Raw genomic sequence first — 23352 nt, 5'->3', positions numbered from 1 at the left:
TGGTAACATTTAATTGTGTGACAACCCTTGTGTGTGAGGGCCATGTGGTTTATCCTGGCGATGTTACGCCTAAAGTGCGCATTGTCCGTTACCAGAGCAGTTAGGCGTTGCATCGTTTGACCCAGTTAGTTATCCATTCGTTGGTTACCAGCGACAGCGAAATTATTCGAGTTAAGGACCTCATGTGCTGAATTAACGGATATTTTTGTTCGTACGTGTAAGTGCTCTTTGCCATTAAGCTGTCACCTTCGCAAATAATGCTTCAAGCATAAGAATTGACTCGCATTTCCTCCTATGAAAAATTGGAGTGTTAGAACTTCCTGAAAATGTAGGCCAAGGTGTCTGCATTCTTTTTTTTTTACCAGGCGCACGAAAAAAAGTGACGACGGCTTATGGGAGATGGTTTTGCTTGATATGCTCGTGAAAAAAAAAATTGCTATGCACTTAAGGCGTTTTCATGAGCAACAAAATATTTCTGATTCCTACACTGCTCGCTCAAGAATAATAAATAGATATAATTCACTCAACCTGATGTCGTAATGAGCATGTAACGACTAACCCGTTCAGAGTAGCCGTCATTATGTGTAGCAGCTACCACCCAGTATGAAGGCACCGAACAGAGACAACAGCCTTGTCGTATACGTCAACGCAAGCCGCCCGGCCTGCATACCCACGAGTCTCTTAACCTCAATGTGCTTCTCCATAGCCCTAGAATATGTTATGTCGTTTTATTAGATGTTGTAACAAAGTCCGAAGATATTTTCACCATTAAATTTTTAACCTGGCAAGAAACATGGTGCCCGCGCTACCACAGTATCGAGCCCGATTTGAGGCATTTACGGCGTTCTCCTGTAACTGTATTGGACATATTAGCGAAAAGACGACAGCGCACCGTAAACAAAGGTGGTGTCCGGAGTGACTAACTATTTGTGATCAGAAGTAAGGCAAGTTTGCAATCATTGCTTTCTACCGGTACTAGCATATGGGGCGGAAACTTTGACGTTAGCAGAAAAGCTTGACAAGAAGTTAAGGTCCGCGCCACGATCAATGGAAATAAAAATGTTAAACGTAACGTTAACAGAAAGCAAGAGAGTGTTGTGCATTAGATATTAGACGGAGATAGACGATATTCTAGTTCACATGAATAGAACAAAAATGTAGCTGGGTTGGCCATGAAATGCGTAGGGCAAATAACTATGAACCAATAGAGTTACAGAATAGGTGCCAAGGGAAGTTTTAAAAAGTATACCAGCGAAACAGAAAGAACACGCACACAAGGAAAAGGCGTTAGACACGGACGGTAAGGTAAGCCAAGGGAAGTTAAACGCAATCGGGGACAGCAATGAATTAGGTGGTGCGATGAAGTTATAAAATTTGCATGTGCGACTTGGAACCGGCTAGTGCAAAAAAGGAATAATTGCAAATCGTTAGGAGATTCCTTCGTCCTGCAGTGGACATAAAAATATGTTGTTGTTGTTGTTGTTGTTGTTGTTGTTGTTGATGATGATGATGATTATGATTATGATGGTGGTTGTGATGATAATTATGACGACGACGATGATGAGGATAGTGATGGTGATGATGCTGGTGGTAGTTGTGATGATGACGATGATGATGATGATGATGATGATGATGATGATGATGATGATGATGATGATGATGATGATGATGATGATGATGATGATGATGATGATGATGATGAGTGTTACCGAATCAGAACCCCTTCGTTGCGCAAGACTTAAAATTCTGCTGTGCTTCTTCAGCTCTGAGTCGTAAACTTTGTATGTCGCAAGCACGTAAAAAGGGTCATATATAGTTGTCAATATTAAGCGGCTTCTCAAAAGCGATCGAATAGAAGACCAGGTCCCTAAGCTGTTTATTTTTCATTTTTATTTTCATTCTTGCAACACAGTCGTTCTGCCTTAAACGTCTTCGGACCGGCAACTCGTATTCAAAAATGGAGCACGCTAGACAGTGAAAACAGGAGTGTTTATTGGTTTCTTTTAAGTCATTGAAGCCACACACATCGAGGCACTTAAGCGAAGCTTCAACCTCTCGGGATGAATCATGCACTTGTTCTTTTTATCAGCCTATTTGTACACGACCAGGCATTGGAATGCCGGCGTCATGCTCCACGTGACATGCGCCAGGCGCACCATATCACGCAGTGGTAATGGCTCAAAATGTCAAAAAAAAAATTTAGGAAAATATACTTCTAGATCACATGTTCTCTTTGATTAAGTAAGACGTAATACGGGCGCCTGTAGCGGAGACGCCGCCGTCATACCCAAGCGATAGGAAAACGTCCCGCACATTCCTTCATCATTTAATCCGGTCGTCCTCGTCGTCGTCGTCGTCGTCGTCTTCCTCCTCGTACTTTGCAGACGCGCACTCCTCGCGATTGGCGTTCTGCGGCCAGTTGCAGATGTTACGGTCGATGTCCCAAACGGTGCCACGGGTGCAGCTGCGCAGCATAGGCTCTCCGTGACTGCACTGGTAGTATCTGCGGACAGTTTCGGGCAAGTGTCATGGTTGCGAAACAAGCAACTGCAGTACCTATACTTCCGGGCAAATTTCTGTGTCAATGAAGGGAAAGCTACGGAGGCAAAGCGCGCACAAGTGAGAGCGCTCCTGAAAAGAGTCCCGTGTTTTAATCCACGTTAGTTTAGGCTGGGTAAAAGAAAACACAAGCATCTTAAACAGTTACGTAAGACAGAACACACCTCAGAGTGTAAAAGCTCACTTATTTTGTGGCTTTTCCCTTCCGCGTCTGCCAAACCCACCAATCGGCCTGCTTCCTGCTGCCCCCTAAGGGCGCGAAATCAAAGAGCGACGCAGACACCTAAACGCACCGTACAGCGCGTAATGTTTTTGACACTCGTTTTGCGTGGTTATATATATATATATATATATATATATATATATATATATATATATATATTCTTGTGTGTGTGCGTTAGCTCTGACATCAACAATATGCTGTTTCTCTTTATAGGTAGGTATGTATAACTGTTGGATGTAATTAGGTTTTCCGGTTACTACTAACGGGAGGTCCCCTCTACAGTCTGTTGACTCTCTGGGACCTACCTCTGTGTCTGTGTATTATCCACATTTGTTACCTTATTTTTGAGCATTTGAGCAATAATAAACTGGAACCGAAAATAAAACCGCGAGCCCAACGACACGAGACCGTGACCCACGGGCCTGTTTATTGGCGTCATGGCTCCAAGGCGCGCCATCCAAGGTAGATGGCCCACTCCCACAATCAGTCGGTGATCAGCAACGGCTGATTGCGAGGGCCCAGGACGCAGCCCGAGCTCAAGGCATTCTGGAATGAGGACGCCTCTCCAAAGCTGCATTTACCTAATAAAAATGTTTATTCTCTCGGTGCTGTGCCGGGCCGGCTTACGGAGATTTCCCTTGCTTAGGCAGCTTCAGCTGGAGAATCGTGTTCAGACGTTGGAAGCACGTGCTTTCTGCTGCTCCAGCTGACTTCCATATTGCCTAACGTGCTATATAAAACTTATTTGAAACGTTTAAAAAAGGACTATTGAAGGACATATAAATATATAAAAAACATATATATAGTACAAGACGCATTGCCACACCTAAGTGAGAATGAATGAATATATATATATATATATATATATATATATATATATATATATATATATATATATATATATATATATATATATATATATATATATATATATATATATATATATATAACGATCACACGCATGCGCGCTGTCAGTACTTTGTGGCTAGGTTGCACAGTTTAGGCGCTGTTTATGAGCATAAACTCTTTGTGATTAGAACAAGTTCTTGTTGTTTTTGCAGTTTCTTTCTGTGGTAACCTCGTGCTGCTGCAGCCTGTTTTCTTTTGTTTTTTGTTTTTTCGTGACTGCACATGGGCCACCTCACGCGACAGTGTTATTCGTGATACCGTAGAGTCACGCCACAATTTTTCTGAGAACGCCGCCTACATTGGCTCCGTAGATTAACAAAAAATTACACTACCACATTGATTCCCTCAAATAATGATTGGATAATTCTCAATATTGCTGATTATGTTCGCAATCATTTCGCTACCTCAAATTTCCGATATTTCTTTTGTAAGCCACGTGTGTTGCGTTAGTATTAAACGCCTTCTCGTAATCAATGAAAGCTATATATAAGGGTTGGTCGGCAGTACTGCTGAAATAAATAAATAAATAAATAAATAAATAAATAAATAAATAAATGTGTGCTGAAGAACATTGTGGCAGATCCAACGCGCTTTTTGGAATCTAAATTATGCGAAACTTACATGAATTGCTTCGATTAAATGCCATGCAAAGAAAGAACATATGATGAGTGCAATTCTTCCTTTTTAACTTTTCTATCAGCCTTCCTCCGGCGCCGTCTAAGAGGCTGCAGAGGCAGGCCGACTAGCTTTTTTCATAAAAAAGAAGCGGTTGATAGGAGTGTAAGCACCCCATCACTGGCTCTCACCGCAAAAGAGTGTTCCAAAAGAGTCATGCAGTGCTATAATTTGACCAAGAGGCCACGCAAATGGGAATGGCCGATGAGTCTTGGCCTCCCTTTGCCAGTGTTGAGTACGTGCAGTCACTATAAGAAACCTGTGGTCTCTATTGTCCTAATGTTCTTGAAATATATTTTAACGAACGCTATCCGTACAATAAATTTGACTGCACGGACAGCAGTCTTTGATCTATTATATCAGGCTTGTTACAACCATCACTAATTCAATTTCGCAAATGCACGTTTTCAAGGGTTAGTGTTCACCTTAACAATTGCATAAAGGAAGTTGTGACGTACACACATACTTACTCGCTCTGCATGACCTGTGAAACAAAGACTCCTGGCACCCCCCCCCCCTTCCAACCCCCTTGCCCTTTGAATGCTGGGGCACTTTAGTCCCCGGTTCTGACAGAGCAAACGCTGAGCTGTCCTCGGAGTGCAGTTGAGTGAGAACCGGCCATGCGCCACGTACTTACTTCGAGCAGTCCGTCTCGTGCGGATAGAATTGCCACGAGTAGTCCGTGCAGTCGGGCGTGCTTCCCGGCGGAGGCCGAGGCCGAGGCTTGACGGTCGTACTCGTGGTCGTGGTCGTGGACTCGGAGGCGCCGCCTCGGACGCGCGCGTCAGTTGTGACTTGCTCGGGCGCCGGCACACGGTATCCGCTGATGGCTCGGTGGATGATCGTCATCAGCGGGTTACGGCGACCTTCGCTGCAGTCGCCCCGGTAGTCGTCCATGTCCACGGCCCAGACCATGGCGCCACCGTAGCCTTCTTTCTTGATGTAGTCCATCTGCGCGCACAAATGATCGAGACGTGTCATGCTCAGGAATGCGCGAGTGATGCGCCGCTTTTTGTGTTGCCATGAACTGTAGTTTCCGTTCCTTTCCTGGCAATTCTTTGTATTGCAGTCCCATTTTTATTTTTAACACTGTTTTGCGAGCACGTTATCATCGTAAACACTTTTAGCTTTCATGTATCGGTTTTCTGTTGCCATTTGTTCTACGACGCCACCCCTCACGCAATGCTCCCCTTTGGGCCTGTAAGGTACTTTGAAATAAATAACTCAATAGGGTGAACTTCTATGCTCGGTGACTAACCTGAGAATTAAGTACCCTCTCCGCCTCCGCTCTCCGAAATACAGTTGCCGAGGGACACCGGTACAATAAAAAGTTCGCGTCCGATGTGACGTCACAGAAGAGAGCGAACGTAATTGGGTGGCACATCTATACAAATTATATTTGAATTGGGCAACGTTCTTTCTGCCACTGAATTATTAAGTTGTCGTCGACTATAGGGTAGTAGATTTACTTTGAAACTTTATTAGCTACTGCATCAGTCAATCCAGCACACAGACATGGCAATCAAGTTGACTTCAATGTGTGGCGCGCATGACGCGTAGGCACTGTAAAAAATATTTATGTCTGTGTGGTCTTGGCGTTCACGACGTAAATATATACGAACACTTCGGCTGATAGGACCTCACCAGCACACGCCGTTTGCCGAGTTCGTAAGACGTGTTCACGCTCTTGGCGAGCGCTGGTCGTGATTTATGATGTCACCTTGCATGAGCGTCCTGCCGTCTTTCTAAGTACCCTACTAAAATTTTATCTACGCGCGTATACTGCACAAAGTACTCGTGCGAGTGGTTCTACTGGACCTACGAGTGCTAATGGCGTGCATTTTTTTCAATTATAATGCAGCACAAAACCTAGCTAAGTCGCGGTCAACCACCGGGAGACCAGCTAAACGTTGGACGACGCTTAAGCTTCGCCTTTAAGAGTAGAATTCGATAGCAATCAAACACCCCTGTGTGCTCCTCACGCTTCCTGGCAACTGCAGCTTTAAGTAACCGTATTTTTCACCGGGAAACGCTAGCGGCGAACGCTATGCACAAAGGCGAGCTTTGTGGTTCTTTTTTTTGATGGTGTGCAAGGAACCGAGGGGGCCGCGACGCTCCTACAAGACAGTCTTCAAACGGCAGCTGGAAAGCCCTACGGCGTTAAAAGGGGTTTGTGTTTGAGTTTCCGCCTACCAGAATCATGTTTTCTCGTACATTTAAGTTACAGTCCGACGCTATCTGTCTGCAGGCTGTATGTAAGTCGTACTTTATGATTTTTCTACGTATCTTACCTTGAAAAATTCAGTTAGTTCAGAAATTTCCTTGCGCCACTTGGAGGGCCTGCGTGGTTCGGTATGCGTGGTTCAAAATTCTTTTCACTGAAGCGATGTCCGGCACTCGACGCCGGACGCGGGAGGCCGGACGCCGGATGTACTCCAACACGGGGCCCTTAATGCTATCGCGTTAATACTTACGGATGTGGACCGGACACCATTGACGCCGTAACGTTATTAGGACTGGTGCGTCGGTCAGCCATGCCCCCCACCGCCCGTCGCTTCTTCGTCACAAAATACAGCGATGGAAAATATTCTGCACGCCCCTGCAGACTTCTTCCTAACATCACTTATGATTAGGTAAATTGTGAAAACACCCATACAAAAAAGAATAAAGCATTCTGTGCCTGCTCAGCTTTCCGTCATCTCAATGAGCTGCCTCAGAGAGAGAGAGAGAGAGAGAGTAAAGGCAGGGAGGTCGACCAGAGGTGAGTTGCCGGTGTGCTACCCTGCACTGTGGTGGAGGATATAATGGTTGGAAAGGGTGCAAAGAGAGAGAAAAAACATTTCAGTTCGAACATATAGTGCCGAAAGAGCAAAAAACGTCTCATAACGGCGTGTGAAGATGACTGCAAATCAGTAGGAAAATAAGAAACTGTTGCTAATAATTTCTACCACTATGCTGCCACCAACACCGTCAACTAACTCTTTCATAACTTGATCCTTTCTGAATTGCATTTCTGAACTATAACACTTTAATGTAACACGTGGTTTGTACCCCACTCTCTATCGATAACTTTTCTTTCACCTACGATACCTCGGTGATTCAGGTCGTCGAATCAACTTATCCTCTGTTTTCTTGAGGTGTTCATTAATAAAAAGCACTAATTCAGCCCTGCAATTCGTGATCATGCTCGGGGACCTTACATTGCGACGCATAATTTTTCATGCCACGTGTGTGCAGCCAGTACGGGAAAGGGAAGGGAATATCGTCGGATTACAAACCGCCGATTAGTAAAGCGCAGTTCAAAGCAAAGCTGCATGTTCTCGGAATGCAAGGACAATGGGCGCTATAACGTAAAACTATTCCAAACTTTTCTATTCCAATTCTTACCCGCCGTGGTTGCTCAGTGGCTATGGTGTTGGGCTACTGAGCACGAGGTCGCGGGATCGAATCCCGGCCACGGCGGCCGCATTTCGATGGGGGCGAAATGCGAAAACACCCGTGTGCTTAGATTTAGGTGCACGTTAAAGAACCCCAGGTGGTCAAAATTTCCGGCGTCCTCCACTACGGCGTGCCTCATAATCAGAAAGTGGTTTTGGCACGTAAAACCCCAAATATTATTATTATTATTCCAATTCTTCTATCAGCCCGCCACGATTGGTCAAAAACTTTTTTCCACCACCCCCACTTCACCTGTCTGTCACGCGACGTCACGAAAACCGCGATACCTCCCCATCTGATATGATGTGTAGGCACTGATTATGCATGATTTGACAGAAAAATAAAAACAGTGATTTCTGATTCGACCCCTTTTCGCCATTAGCCCTCGGCTATTGGTAAAAAGTTTTTGGGCTGCACCCACTTCACTGCCTGTCACGTGGCGTCACAAAACCGCAAGAACTCACCGCGTCAAGGTGACGTGTACGAGATAAAGATGCATTGATATGCCGAATAAAACTGAATTTTCTTCGGAATAGCCGCAGGCTGTCCCGTTCCGAAAGGAACAAAAGGTGGCTGCCACCGATGGCTCAGACGCTGGCTACTCGCACCTGCCGGAGAGCTTGGGTGTATTCGCGCAGAATAAAACTTCTTGCGTAGCCGTGTAACGTTTTCGAGCCCTTTCGGCACTTTTACCACCTCATTCTGCCAACTCTTCTTTGCTGAGGGTCAGTTTTAGCGTCATTCTTAAGCTTCCGTTGCATGCCGCCGCCATTTTCGACCAGCCACCGCAAGCTCAATAAGGGAACGCCGACCAATCGTAGACGCCGGTACCACGCTCTTGATCCGGTTATCGACTTTCAGTGCAGTGGCTCGGCCCCATCGAATCCCTCTCCACTTGAGCGTTCTCCTCGCCTCTTGTCAGCCAATTAGATGCGACAAGCCGCTCAGTGTAGGCAAGGTTATTCGTTTTTCAAGCAAACAAAAGTGACCTCCTATGAACGAGGAGAGCGTTTGATTGGCCTGTTCAGTCAATCCTGCGGGTGACCACCCGGTGCTTGCGTTGGTGGTTACGCAAATTTGACGTCAGGAGATTGGAATAGAAACATATTGGAATAGTTTTACGTTATAGGGCCCAATGTGTCCAGTGGACGTACCTTGATTGCGATGCTCTTCTCGTCCTCGTAGCCGACCCACTGGTTGTCCTTGTAGGCGTACGGGCACTTTCCCATATCGTCCCATTCGCGCGTCCAGCCGTCCTTGAGCACATTCTCGCACACCTGAGAAATCGCGCGAAGGCGAAGGAGAGTTTGACCGATTATCGAATAATGATTTCGCACGTTAATGCTCATGCGGCCGCTGAGCCGCGCAATTCTCATGGCGGCTCATGTATGACCCGCCCTCAAGACGATCGAACGATGCACATTATAACGCATAATACTATAAGATAGGCTATGGAAAATATAATTAAACAAAAAAGGCTTGAGTGAGAGATCAGTAGACAGAGAGTTACACAGTGTAAGAAGTTTGTGCTTGCTGCCTGTAATTTTCTCACCACTTCGAGAGCATAGGAACAACGTTTAAATGTTTAGGGAGCATTCAACCTTCCATTCCTTTATTGCAACGCCATTCATTTACCATTTGCGAAAGCGCACAGTTCTTTAAAAAAAAAAAGCTCTACTGCGATGTTTTCTGCAGCGTTAACACGCGAGATAAGCTTACATATATGCAACACGCTTCGTCACGCAGGTGCACACGGAAAATGAGGTCACAGTACGTTCCGGCTCCCAGAGGGTTCATACGGCCTATAACCCGGTAATTTATACAGTTCTGCTCAAAGATATAAGCTCGAAGATATACGCTCAAAGATGTAAGCTCAGCCTGCCCCTGTATATTAGGCACGGCGTTTCACGTAGGAACAGCTGATCACTCCAGTTACACGCACTGGTCACGTGAATCTTTCCCGCTTTAGTCAAAACCACCTCGCGCATGCATGCTCAGGGGTAGAACTTCGTTTGCATACCTCGAAGTAAGCCTGGAAGCCGGTCTCGTTAGTGAAGCGTCCCGGTGCCCCTCCGTTGAGCCACTTCTTGACGGGTGCCCGGAGCCCGTGGTTATCCTTGCTGCCCAGGGTGTAGGTACGGCCGTACAGCGGGACGCCTACGATCAGCTTGTGGCGCGGGGCGCCGCGATCCGCCCACAGGCGTAGGCCGTCATGCTGCGAACACGCAATCACGCTTAGAGCTTGACAAGTGAATGCCGTGCACGCAAAAACGCACAGCCTCCTTTACCTCCTTGCACCTTGCACCACATGCACTTGCACTTGCACCACCTTGCACTTTACCTCCTTACCACCTTGCACACATACAAATCCAAAATCAAGAATGGGGCTGACTGATGGAATAGCACACCGCTATATAACGGTTATAAGCAGGGATAAGGTGTCTCAGAAAGGCTGGCCAGCCTGCCCAGCCGTTCTGAGGCACCTTATTCCTGTTTATAACCTTTGTGCCACTTGTATACATAGAAGCCAACAAACACTGATACCAAGGAGAACATAGGGGAAATAACTTGTGCTTAACAAATGAAATAAAGAAACGATAAATTAATGGAAATTAAAGTGGATGAAAAAACAACTTGCCGCAGGTGGGAACCGAGCCCACAACCTTCGCATTTCGCGTGCGATGCTCTACGAATTGAGCTACCATGGCACCGTTTCCTCATCCACTCTCTTGGGTATTTATGTGTCCTAGTAGAACCCTGGGAGTGTTAGCCAGCGCCACCACTCACAGACCTTGGCGGCGGACGTGGAACGTCCTTTTTTCCGCAGGCATCACAAGAACGTAATCTTTTTGGGTGAAGGCAACTGGTCAATAAACCCTCACATGCTACCTGAAGGCATCAATGTTGCCGAATTCGAGACCCTCGTTGTGTAATAAACGAGAAGGAAGTGGGTTAACCGAGGGGCCCGATTTTTATTCGTCGCATCATAAGAAGCCAACAAACACTGGCACCAAGGAGAACATAGGCGAAATTACTTGTGCTTAATAAATGAAATAAAGAAACGATAAATGAATGGAAATTAAAGTCGATGAAGAAACAACTTGCCGCAAGTGGGAACCGAACCCACAACCTTCGCATTTCGCGAAGGTGCTTTTTCATCCACTTTAGTTAGGGGGCGATGATATTGTTTGTCTCGTACAGGTAATGCCGTTCTTTATTATACTTTCTAGAATCAGATAACATTTTTCAAATTGAAGCTCGTGCAAGTTGAGAAGACAGCGCTACACCGAATCTTACAATGCATTCGGCTGGTTTCGAACGCTCTGATTCAAAATTCAACGATGCGGAGTTCGCTATAGATCGGAGACACAGAAATCATTCCCGAGTTGAACGCTCGCCAAAGCAATCGGAAGCTGGAAGAGGAAACTCGTTTTTTTTTTGTAAATGAACAAGGGTTGAAGGCAATGAAGCATGGGCGCATCGCCTTAACTACCAACGAAAGCGGCAGGAGCCACGTGACCGGAGCTTAGCCAGATCTCATTCGTGCTCTCAGGTTGAATGTGAGCCTCCGAGCGCTCTTAAAACAACCAGCCGAGTGTGTTCGGAGCACTCTATTTCGATCAGCAGAACGCGCGCTGCCTGAGCTCTACATGTGGAGAGCTCGAAAACGTAAAGGCGAATGTGCCACTAGGAACATGTCGAGAACCTCTTGATGGAATTGATGACGAAATGGTTTGTCTCAAATTATCCGAACATGAGAAAGAGAGCGACAACCTGTTTTGCGACCCTCTCTTTGCTCTGCCGGAAGACCGACTCCACAGCTAGAGATCATAGACTTGCCGACCCACAGTTTTCCCTGCAGCTAAAATCCATGCACAAGTCCGTCAGTTTGGTTTTATAAGAACCTCGTTGAAATCTGGCTTAGAACCATAGCAATGCTGTAAAATTAGCGTTTTTATTAGGGAGCCCACGCATCAATAAGGTGACGTTTATTTTTGTGACTGTAAGGAAAAGTAACTCTAGAAAATTTCGGGCTTCAATTTTATCCAGCTAAGCATCCGCAAATGCAGTTGTTATAAATAATGTCCCTTCCAATAATCTATTACTATCGCCACCGCATGCGACGAATATTTTCAATTAGTATTCAAAACTGATCATTTCGACTTGCCTACCTTCATTCATGACTCACATTATTCTATTGGCTATATTACCGTGTATTTCGAAAGTGTATTGAATCGAAGTTTGCGCTTAGAAAATAAAAAATCTTGTGGCCCTGATGGCGTTGACAATGCTTTTCTTGTTAGATATCTTGCCTGGACTAGTCGGTATGTGACTGTAACTTTTCAAAAGTCTTTATCTACCCATACAATTACTTTAGTTTGTAAATTGGTAAATTCTCCCCATGTAGAAATCCGGCAACAAGCAATCACCATTAAACTGTCGTAAACTTGAACATATAATCTTTAAGCATATTATTGAGTTTTTTAAAATAGTAACATTTTCAGTGATGCCTAGCATGGTTTTTGTTGTGGGTTTAGTACAGTAACTAAGCTCGTAGAATTCTCGCATGACATTTCACGCGCTCTCGACACTGGAAATCAAACACACGTTATTTTTACACATTTTCCACGGCATCCGACACTGTTACACACCCAAAACGTCTCCATAAGCTTTGCGCTATACTTAATGTCTTCCTTAGTTTTCCTTAGTCTTCCTTGACTGGATCGCTAGCGTTTTACATAACCGTACCCAGTATATTTTGTTTAAATCCTCAAATTCGCCTGTAGTAAATGTGACTTCCGGAGTTCCGCAGTGTCCAGTCCTGGGGACACTTTTGTTCTTATTCTATATAAATGATTCGTCAAATTATATGTCCGCAGAAATCCGCATTTATGCTGACGACTGTGAGCTGTATGACGTAATTAACACGAATGTTGAACACCTTTCATGTGACGATTCGTTTACACAATTTTGCAGGTGGTGCGACAAATGGCAAATAAATATAAACTTTGTAAAAAACAGAGACTTTATCATTTAGTAAGCGCACTTCTATTTCTTGTTTCATTATTCGTTTAGTGGCTCTTCTCTTGAACGGGTGTCTGAATACAAGTACTTTGGCCTCGACTTTGCAACTAATATGTTGCAGTCAAGGCATACTGAATACGCATGCAATAAAGCACTAAAGAAAATAGCCTCTCTAAATTCCACATTGCGAATAGCTTCACGTGAAGCAAAATTGAGAACATATAAATCGCTCATCCGACCCATTCTCGAATAAGGTTGCTCCATCTGGAACCCTTATAAAGTATCTGACATTAACACTCTCGAATCAGTTCAAGAGAAAGCAATCCGTTTCATATGCCGCATTTTTGTGTGGAAGTTCTCACCCTCATCTCGCCTTATTGTACTAGGTCTACAGCCTCTGTCCAAGCGTCGCGATCGCAAATGCCTTAAATTGTTGCATAATCTCGTTATCACCCCACGCTACTCATTAAAGAACAACTATCTGTCTCCTGATAAATTGGAACCTACTAGTAATATACACAAATTTAACCTCACAGCATTTTAACCGCGTACTAAACTGTTTAAGTACAGCTTTTTTCCTCGCACAATTGAAAAATGGAACTTACTACCAGGTGAAACTAGGTCACTGCCTTTAGAGAAATTTTTCTATAAGTTAACTTGGTTCATGCTGTGTTTATCATTACTTAATATCTTTTATTTTGAAACAATCATGATTCCTACGGTGTTGAAGTTGATTTGTGCAGAAAAATCTTTTGGTGTTATATCCAAAGTACAAACGCACTCCTGCGTAGAACTGAGGTAAACGAACTCCTGTTCACCGTGCATTGGGTGCACGTTCAAGCAAGAACCCCCAGGTAGACAAAACTAATTCCGACTCCCCAAATATGGCGTGCCTCACAAGCATATCGGGGAGCTGACACTTAACATCTCAAATTAAAAAAAGAAAAAAATCAGCTTTCTGTTTTTATTGATCGACGTGGCTTACAAGACATCTTGAGGACTGCAATGAACTACACCAAACAGGGATGCCGTTACGCAAGCAAAACAGGCAACGTTTATTACGATGAAGTGCGGGCCCTGTGGCTCCTAGATGAAGCTATAGCCATGGCTTTGGCTAGTTTAGCGTCGTGCAGCCCTGCTCTAGATAGATGTAAAGAATACTAGACGCATGTTCTAACTAGCACGCAGCCACCCACGGGATGTGTGATGCCTGGCCGCACTGTTGGGCACTGTTGCGCGATACGTGGACGAGGCACGCTGGTCTCGCTTATAGGTCACTGAGAGCAGACATCGGGATGGCCAGCTTACCACGTTCAGCTTCTCGTAGGACCACTGGTCAAATGGGCGCTTAAAGAGCGGGCTGTGCACGTCGGCGAATCCCGCCCAGTTGCCTCGTAGGTCGTACGTCATCACGTGAATGTGGTCCAGCAGCCTGAAACAGAGAGAAACGGTAAGTTCGAAAGGAAAATGAATGGGCCCATCTTCGAGGGCGCGAACTACTGTTTGACCTCCTTACGCTGCATAAGTTTGTAAGAAAGAAAGCCTGCCAATAGTGATGGCCTGTTAATTATAGTGAAGGTGGCTGAGCAATCAGAAACAGTTCTTATATTTGAACGAAAAGCGTCGTTAATGCGGCGTCAGGTCTGCTGCTGGCTTTCTTTTTTCTCCCTACACAAAGACCAATTTGTAGCAATGTTTTATTTCAACGTAGAATGGCAATTTGGAAATATTGCAAACGTATGGAGCCGCAACATAAAGTCTAACAAGTTCACCGGCTTCACAAAGTTAGCAGGTGCATTTGATACCATTAGTCCTGTGTGCTTGTGCATTTCATCATCTGCTTTTCCTTCCTCTTTCCCGTCATGAAAGCAAGCTTTAGCAATCCTGTAATGGCCGCCAAATGCACCTTAGGAGGGCTCCTCCCGTTTTTGTTTCCGTGTAGGTGCTTGTACGCTCACTAGTTAAATCGTAACTCTCACAGTGGGGTCGTTACGGCAGGTTAAGCAAAAGTTACATTGTTCCTTTATCTATCCTCATACAGCGAGAAGTTGTGAGAACTGACGCGATCCAAAAGGAACAGGCGGATTTTCTTCTTCCTTTTGTCCCTAGAATACATTGAGGCAATCACATAGCTGGAGTTACATCATAGCGGCACATCAACGCAGCGGAGGCTCACCTGCCAAGCTGCTCGACCTCGTAGCCTTCGTCGAGACGGAACTTGGCCACGGGAACGGCGCACGTGATGAGGAGTTTGTGCTCATCGAACACGGCCCTCATTTCCTGGACAGATGACGCAGCGTGCGACACGCCTTACTTATGGCAAACACAGCACTTGTCAAGTGAAATTTGAAATAGAGGCGAACTAGTTGACGCCCGCTTACGCAACGCAGTATGCAAAACAGCGCAAAACCAAGAGACATTGCACTAGTAATGAAATGAACGAGGTCAAACTCTATTCTTCTTCATTTTGTCCTCCTTTCTGAAGCCCTCCTGCTGTCCGGCTTTTGCATTATACTAAAGCACGGATGTGGGATGCCACACAGCAGGGGAACGAATCCTGCCGCCGGCAAGACGGAACAATGTACCGCACGGGCCTTTGTCCCCAACCCACAATAACAAAAAACTGAAATATTACATCATTTTTCTAGCCCCGACGCTTCCGCTGCATGACAATTTGCATGTTTCTGACGCACATTTCCTGATCCGGTCAGCTCGTATTACGCGAGGCATAACTCGCATGTCTTCCTCCTGCGAAATGCGCTTATGAATCTTTCAATATGTAACGTGTACTTCTGCTATCACCTACCGCAATATTCGCTCTTCTTTTTTTTTTTTGCAATACGTGTAGTGTCCAGGATGAAATGTGCGATCTTTCTTGTATCTCTTGTTGCAGTGGGTGCATATACAATGAATGAACCAGCGATTATAGGCGTAGATACCGATGAATACCGAGGAGGCGTCCACGCATACACACTTAGTATGAACTTACTTTATTGCAATAGCAAATATATGGGCACTCCAATCGCATATCCACCGTCCGCGACGGCGTGGGCGTCGCCGTGAGGTTCCGTTTAAAGTCCAAGGGTTATAACCCTTTGATCGTCGCCGCGTCCCCTACAGTGTACGTGCGAGTAGAGGCGTGCGAGGGGAGGCAACGATCGCGGCTCAATCTCGCCCGCGCGAAAGAGATGAAAGCGGGGAGAAAGCGCGCCGTCTTCCGTCGTGCGCGAGTAACGCAACGTTGCGAGCCACCGGGAGGAGGGAGGCGGCGTTCTACTCCGGCTGCGAGTACGCATGTGGCGGCTGCGCGCAGTCACGCGGCCAATCTTGAGAGCGATCTGGGTTAAGGGCCGAGTCTGGGTGCGTCTGCGGCTCCTAGCTTTGTGCGTGCTGTGTGCTCTTGGCGCTCACTTTGCGTTGAAGCGATTAACAGCACCAATGTCCCTTCGCTCGCTGGTGCTTCGGCGTTTCCTCACGTCAGCGCTTTGACAGCGAGTTTCCGCATTCTTACGCTAGAATTATTCTTAAGAACGAATTCCAGCCAGTATTGATGCTGGGCATATTACTAACGATTACAGGCAGCCAATGATAAGATGCACTTGCAAACGAAAAGCTTGGCGAATGTGGCCGCGGTTTCGGTTTCGGTAGCCAGAAAGCGAGAGCATCATGACGTCATGATGTACTGGCTCGATCCAATAGCAATCTTTTCTTTTCTTTTTTTGCAAATACCATCATCATATACAGCCTTTTGTGACACAGCGTCAGTAAATGGTAATTTGTGTCACGACGCCACGATAGCATCAATGACGCCAGGTCCAAGATTTCGAGAACATCTAGAATCAAAGGAAGTTATGTTTTGTAGTCTTCATACTTGCTTTGTGTCATCATTTTAGATGTGTGCGGTAGAGTTTCTACCACTTCGTAAATACGTGTTGGTACTCATTTAATTTGCTTATAACGTATAGAATTCGCAAAATAATACTTCTATAAGGCAAGTCAAGAAACAATACCGGCTTCCCGAGGAAGTTTTCCATCGTAATTTTGAAGGACACTATACCTTGACGAGTTTGAGGAAGTTGTCCTTGTCGGAGAACTTTCCCTGTCGGTCGCTGGCACCCGGGTACTCCCAGTCGAGGTCGAAACCATCGAAGCCGTACTTTAGGACCCACTCGAGGGCACTCTGCACGAACACCTTTCGACGGGAGCGGGTACCCACCATGTCTGAGTACTTCTTGCCACCCTCGGCCCATCCGCCCACAGCCAGCAGGGTCTTCAGGTGCGGGTGACGTCGTTTTAGAGACACGAACCGGCTCAGACCGTCTGCATTTTTGTTCATTTGTTCATTTATTAAATCATTCATTCATTCATTCATTCATTCATTCATTCATTCATTCATTCGTTCGTTCGTTCGTTCGTTCGTTCGTTCGTTCGTTCGTTCGTTCGTTCGTTCGTTCGTTCGTTCGTTCGTTCGTTCGTTCGTTCGTTCGTTCGTTCGTTCGTTCGTTCGTTCGTTCGTTCGTTCGTTCGTTCGTTCGTTCGTTCGTTCGTTTAGACACTCAGTTGTCCTCAGTGGAAGCATCATATACCAAACTACGTTTCATCCTACAAAGTCATTACAGTAGCACTCCTTCTCGACTGCTCTTCCTTCTTCTCCGTGTATTAACATTACAAATTGAAATGCGAACAAGAAATAACAGAACAGAACGCCTAATAAGACATGGAAGTGTGATGTGTAATCGCTCCGTAGCCGGCTTTTATGCATGGAGCGATCCCAAGTGTTAATTTTGTGGTCTGAATTAAGCCACTGTTACAAAATACAACGGTATAAAGCCAAGGCGTAATGAATCGAAGGAAAACATAAGGGAAAAAACTTGCTGGTTGAATTGAAATGTAGAAATGATAAAGTAAAGCAAATGGAAATGGCACTGTCTCACACTGCCAGGGTCGGATCTTGTACACATACAAAATGCCTAAGAATTGGACGTGAGAGCAGCCGTCGCTGTAGCTCACTTGGTAAAGCATCGCACGCGCAATGCGGGAGATGTGAATCCGGCTCCCACGAACGGAGACTTCTTTTGCGTTCAGCTGTATACATTATTGTTTATATATTTCAGTCAAACCAATAATTAATTTTTCCTATGACTTCCTTGTGTTCATTGCCTGTTGCCTTATTATGATTGCGACTAACAAAAATCGGGCCCCTCAGTCGCCTTTCATCTCGTCCTACAAACTTCAGGTGGACTTGTATGCGGAACAACGCATTGAGGGTAGTTTCGGAATTGTTCATGTTTGGATTTATGTTGTTCGTATCTAGGCTACAATCATCCTCTTAGAAGCTTTCGTCACTGCCGATCTCGCATTGTTGCTGATTGCACGCAAACTCATGAATGATATGTTCGACAATAGGAATTCTAAAAGATCAGATTTAGTTTCAACACCATTTAGATATCTTTCTTTTGTAATATGATACCGCACTATGTTCACTATGTTGGGAACGCACTGTGCGTACTTAACACTTCACGGAACTCAGAAGTTTAACGATTATGATTTAAGACATTCGTTATGTCAATGTTTACGACCAATACTTCCCTCAACTGCGACTTTGCATGCTACAATTTCGAACTCCAGTTCTGGCACTGCACAGTTTCAACCGACACTGTCAGTTGCGTTGCCGTGCGCCACTTCACGGGATGAGAATTTCTCATTCTTTAAGTCCCCTTGGCCAAGGACAGAGCTAATCCTAGATAGTTCCAGCAGCCTGGGTGACTTAGCGGTGAAGTGCCCTGTAACGTAGTTGCAACGAGCATGGAAACACAGGCGTCTCACTCGGCCAACTTGACCCCACTTTCGACGGAAACGGAATTCAGGCGTTCAGGTTTAATCATTTGATGTCCTACTATCTCCATTCGTACTAGTACTCCACTGCCTCCCAACTACTAAATTCACTAAAACAGACACGTAAACGAAACCACACGGGCACACCTGCGTCGTCTCCTTTGCGCCTGTGGAGGCCTGCTTTAACGCATTTAGGTTGCCTGGAGACCATAGCGCAAGTTTCAGCGCGTTACCTCCAACACACTGACTCAAGTGTTCTTCCATCATTCCGTTGCCAAGATTTGGGCATAAGTATCAAGATGGATCATTTTATGCATGTGATATCCTCGAAAAATATTGTTGAAACACACAACATGGGTGAAAAATGTACTTCAATAAGAAACAATGACGGCAGAACGCCTGCCAACGTCTTTCTTGTGACAGAAAAAAATATTCTTTGATGTGCAAGTACCACCACCAGCCCAACTGACGTTAGACGACGTTACACGAGTATCATCACCACCACAAACGACGCACTCCACGCGTGCACACACGTGCGCGGGACTGCAGCATGCGTCCTCATTCTTCTAGGCCGTCCGCCGAGCGCAAGTGCCTTATTGAACTAAATAATTGTGTAAAAGTGAATTGCGTCAGAAAATGTGTAAAGTACGACTTACATAGAAGCTGCAGATATGGTAGCCTCGAATTCTTCTTTAAATATACGAGAAAACATAAATCCGTTACGCGGGAACTGAAAGACAAAGCCCTTTTCCATCTGCTGTTTGAGGTGTGTCTGAGTGGCCGCAGCCGCCACGTGGCGGTACCGTTAGCACAGCGCGCATCCCCATTCTTCTAGGCCATCCGCCTAGCGCAATTGGGTTATTGAAAAAATTTCTCAAAGTAAAATGTCTAAGAAAATTCCTAAAGTACGACTTGCACACAACCTACCGACATGATAGCACCAGATTGCAATTCGAATGAACAAGAAAACATAATTCTGATACGCGGGAACTCAAACACAGACCGCTATCCCGGCTACCATGTTTTGGGTGAGCAGGCCATAAAAAATCCAGACCAAGTGGAGGCTAACAGCTTCTCTGTAAAATAATAGTAACTCACTTCGATGGCAATCGGTGTCAGCGCGGCTGAAGGCTCGCTTTTGTCATAAACGAGGCGTTTAGAAATGACTTCAATACGTTTAAAAGAAACACCCAGGAAGTCAAAGTTAATCCAGAGTCACCCACTGCGGCGTGCCTCAAATCTGACCGTGGTTTTAGCAAATAAAACCTCGGAATCTAATTATTATTTTTAAATGCTGGCATCCTAACTAACAAAATGTGTTCAAGACAAGTGGTATAGAGTTAACCTCGTTTTTTTAAACACAATCAGTTTCCTTGAAATTCAGTGAAGTGGGCTCCGAACAAGACAATTTCTTTTTCCCCCTCGTATATACGTTAAAAGAACATTCCGAGGCAAAGCTATGTATTAAGTACACAGCCTGATCAGCGAACTACCTTGACCGCTCGCCAATAATAGCGAACGGCAACCGTTTTCAACGCCTCCTTGGACCACTGACCCTTTCCGAGGTCGAACTCCTCGTCGACGTGAGTGACCTTCCAGGTGGAGTTGTCAAGTCCGACGAAAGAGTACACGAGATGCGTGCACAGATCTACGGGTATGTCCTCGATGTCGTAAGTCATGGGCCAGGGCCGATTGTAAGCCCACGTCTGGTAGTAGCACACGACGACACCGCGCCGCGGCTTTTCGATGCTGCCATTGTCGTCCACCCGGTTGCCAGAGGTGCCTGCAACACGGCACACGTCAGAAACACCACATCACATCCCGAATTCACAAGGCTTTTCGGTCGGAAGTGCGCTTGGCCACAGGCAGGCCGCTTTAGCTAAATGTCCAGCGCGGGGATTGGCTGAAATTTTCTCTTACGCCCTATTCTAGCGTGGGAGGCTTTTGTGAATACGGGCCCAGATTTATTTCAAGGATGCCAGAATTTTGGCTTGTGTGCTTCACATGGATTGTTCCTGTTATTTTTTTCACGGAAAATGCTTTTCGCGTTTATGGCAAGCTCTAAACTTTCTGGATAATTTGCGAGCGCTTAATTTCACGCTTGGAAAGACCTGCAGTGTCAGAGCCGGGCATTTCGCAGAGGATATGTTTCATAGCCGCGTGAAACGGAAGAAATGCTCTCCGCTGAACTCGTCACGGTGCAGCATTTCGTAGCCTAAAAATATGGTTTCTCTCGCTTAAGCAGTGACATTTAAATCGAGTACGAGAATGCTAGCGTCAGTGCGAAGTAAGTCGTAAAAGTAAGACGCAAAAGTAAGAACGAAAGCGAAAACAAAAAAAAAAGAACACAGAAATGAAGACGCCTAGCGTTGTCCATGCTCATTCGTCAGTTTATACTTTGCACCTAAGGAATCCCACGTTCTCGACGTTATATAGGACAGCCATTTGCGCCTATCACCAGGTGAAGAGGGAGACGGGTGCTTACCATTGGTTAGCGCTCCCGACGAGCTAGCCGCAACCGAAGCTGCGGACAGTCCCACCGCGGTCGTTAGCAGCAGCAACAGCATCATCATCGCGGCCTCTGGAACAAGGAACGGCGTCGCGGTTTCACCGTGGCGGTATCGTTCGCGCTGGTTGCCGCACGCGTACAGGCCGCCCTGTTGGGCGAGTAGAGGCCGAAACGAGTGGGGCGCCGGCGGCGGGGCGCTGTCTTTTTCTTACCCTACCTGCGGCACTTTTTATAGGTCGATTAGATTTCGCGCAATGACCCGTTACCGGCGCCGGCAAACGGATATACGGCACGCACGCAGCGTCGCGGGCGACGACTCTTCGCCGAGGAAGGGGAGAGTGCGCGGCAGAGTTGGTTCTGCTGCGTGCGCGTGGAATCGATGCGCGAGGCAAGGAGATGCACCGTGCTCGTCCAGGAATGGGGACAGTCGCCTTCGCAAGCGTCGCCTCCCCTTCTCTTATGGCGGCACGCGCGCTTCTGCAGCCCTTTTGACATGCCGACGGATGATGCGCGCGCTCCGCGGCGCATTGTTTTCATCCGCGGTGCATGCGTTAGCATCCGCTCCTTTCTGTCGTAGCTCGCTAGCCTTTTTTTTTTCTATTACCCGCTTCGCTTCCACTCGCGCCACCCTGTCTCATCCGTTGGCGAGTGCTCGCGGCTCCTGGCCGGGAGCGCATCCGCGGTGATCCTCGCTGCAGAACCCGCCTGCCTCACCGTGTCACTCTCGCCCGCTTGAGCGCGCGGACTGGAAAGCGGATATCTTTGCAAAGTGCGAGTTATTATTCCCCTTCTCTCGGTCACAGCCTTTTCCGTTGTTCCGATTCTTTCTGTGCGTGCGTGTGTGTGTGTGTGTGTGTGCGTGCGCGTGTGCGTGCGTGCGTGCGTGTGTGTGTGTGCGTGCGTGCGTGCGTGTGTGTGTGTCTGTGTGTGTGTGTGCGTGTGCGTGTGCGCGCGCGCGCGCGCGTGTGTGTGTGTGTGTGTGTGTGTGTGTGTGTGTGTGTGTGTGTGTGTGTGTGTGTGTGTGTGTGTGTGTGTGTGTGTGTGTGTGTGTGTGTGTGTGTGTGTGTGTGTGTGTGTGTGTGTGTTTGTGTGTGTGTGTGTGTTGGTCGTAAGGGTCCCGCGCCGGTCGACGTCTCTCCTTTCGCCTCTATATGCGCGCGGCTCGCAAAGCGGGGGTTGCGCGTGTGAATGAACGGTCTGCAAGTAGGACGACGCCCGGGCTCGCCCGCCTCCGGTGGAGCACGTAGCAATGTAGCAAGGGTCCGCTCGTCTGAGGGCGAGGGATGATGGAGGAGCGGGCGTTTCTACCGCGTGGTTCTTGAATGACTCCGACACAACGGCTCCGACTTGCGAGCGCCCAACGAAGTGGTAGCGTTCGCTTTCAATGTCATCGCCTCGCTTTACCATTAGATGTGCTATGTTCGATTCTTCTGCGAATGTTACATGTAGGTTTCCGAAAGCGAGAATTCAAGAAAGGCGTGGGGCGAGCCCCTCGTCGGTACTGGGAAACACAGCTATAGGGTGATCGGGAAAGCAAAAATAAAATTAGAAGGGAAAGAGGGCGTCAAAAATAAGAAGCATCAAAGCCTACGTGTTAAAGTTACGTTATATATATTTACACAAACACTCGACAGTACACCCTAGAGTTGGAAGCTCTTGGGTTGAATATCATGTATTTTTCTAGGTATACACTCATGATTAATACTTACGAACACAGCGATCACCCCCCACCCCCCCACCCCAATCGCAATGCCAGGTGCAGTGGCGCGCCATCTCGCATGGTTATCGCTATGTGTGCACCAATTTTTTTTCTTTTAACTGCACCAAATTTTTAAAACTTGTCTGCGGCAGATACACAATCGTAACCCTTGAACTAAATTACTAATCAAGGTCGTCATTAATGCTACGAGAAATCAAATTCATAATTGATAACGAAAATAATAAGGCTGATTAACTTTTTTCGTTAATCACTTTACGGCATATATGTATTGAAATATACAAATGGCAGCCAGTCAGTTGACAAGGCATATTCACTTGGAATGAATTCGCAGAACTACGCCAGTTACGATATTTTAATTTTCAGAGTGTCCGACGAAATGCAGTGGCGTTCCAGTTACTTCCGTGCATCATTGCCTAAAACAGCGTTTCCTTAAAAACGTAAGTGAAACAACAGTGCATT

At 46.2% G+C, this 23352-nt stretch overlaps 2 protein-coding genes across 3 annotated transcripts in view; one reads left to right on the top strand and one right to left on the bottom strand.

Moving 5' to 3' along the window:
• Positions 1-23352, top strand: part of LOC142572403 (sulfotransferase ssu-1-like) — a 179825-nt gene that overhangs the window by 92651 nt on the left and 63822 nt on the right. The gene's annotated exons all lie outside the window — the stretch shown is intronic.
• On the bottom strand, positions 1976-21613 carry LOC142572400 (endochitinase-like). The gene is made up of 9 exons (XM_075681489.1): positions 21150-21613; positions 20220-20447; positions 16887-17149; positions 15006-15109; positions 14138-14261; positions 9825-10019; positions 8959-9081; positions 5004-5317; positions 1976-2503 (listed from the first exon to the last, which is right to left on the bottom strand). The coding sequence occupies exons 1-9, from the start codon at positions 21235-21237 to the stop codon at positions 2323-2325; spliced, it is 1620 nt and encodes a 539-aa protein (XP_075537604.1). The 5' UTR covers positions 21238-21613; the 3' UTR covers positions 1976-2322.

The sequence above is a fragment of the Dermacentor variabilis genome, chromosome 2 (genome assembly GCF_050947875.1).
Source record: "Dermacentor variabilis isolate Ectoservices chromosome 2, ASM5094787v1, whole genome shotgun sequence".
Taxonomy (NCBI): Eukaryota; Metazoa; Arthropoda; class Arachnida; order Ixodida; family Ixodidae; genus Dermacentor; species Dermacentor variabilis.
This window is presented reverse-complemented; position numbering and strand designations above follow the sequence as displayed.

Bases quoted from the DNA above. Each gene is read 5' to 3' on its own strand.
- LOC142572400 (XM_075681489.1), bottom strand. From the start codon at position 21,237: ATGATGATGCTGTTGCTGCTGCTAACGACCGCGGTGGGACTGTCCGCA. The intron at 17,150-20,219 runs GTCAGTGGTCCA...ACAAAAATGCAG, and splicing joins GGAGTTCGACCTCGGAAAGG to ACGGTCTGAGCCGGTTCGTG. The intron at 2,504-5,003 runs GTAAGTACGTGG...AACTGTCCGCAG, and splicing joins CACGAGACGGACTGCTCGAA to ATACTACCAGTGCAGTCACG.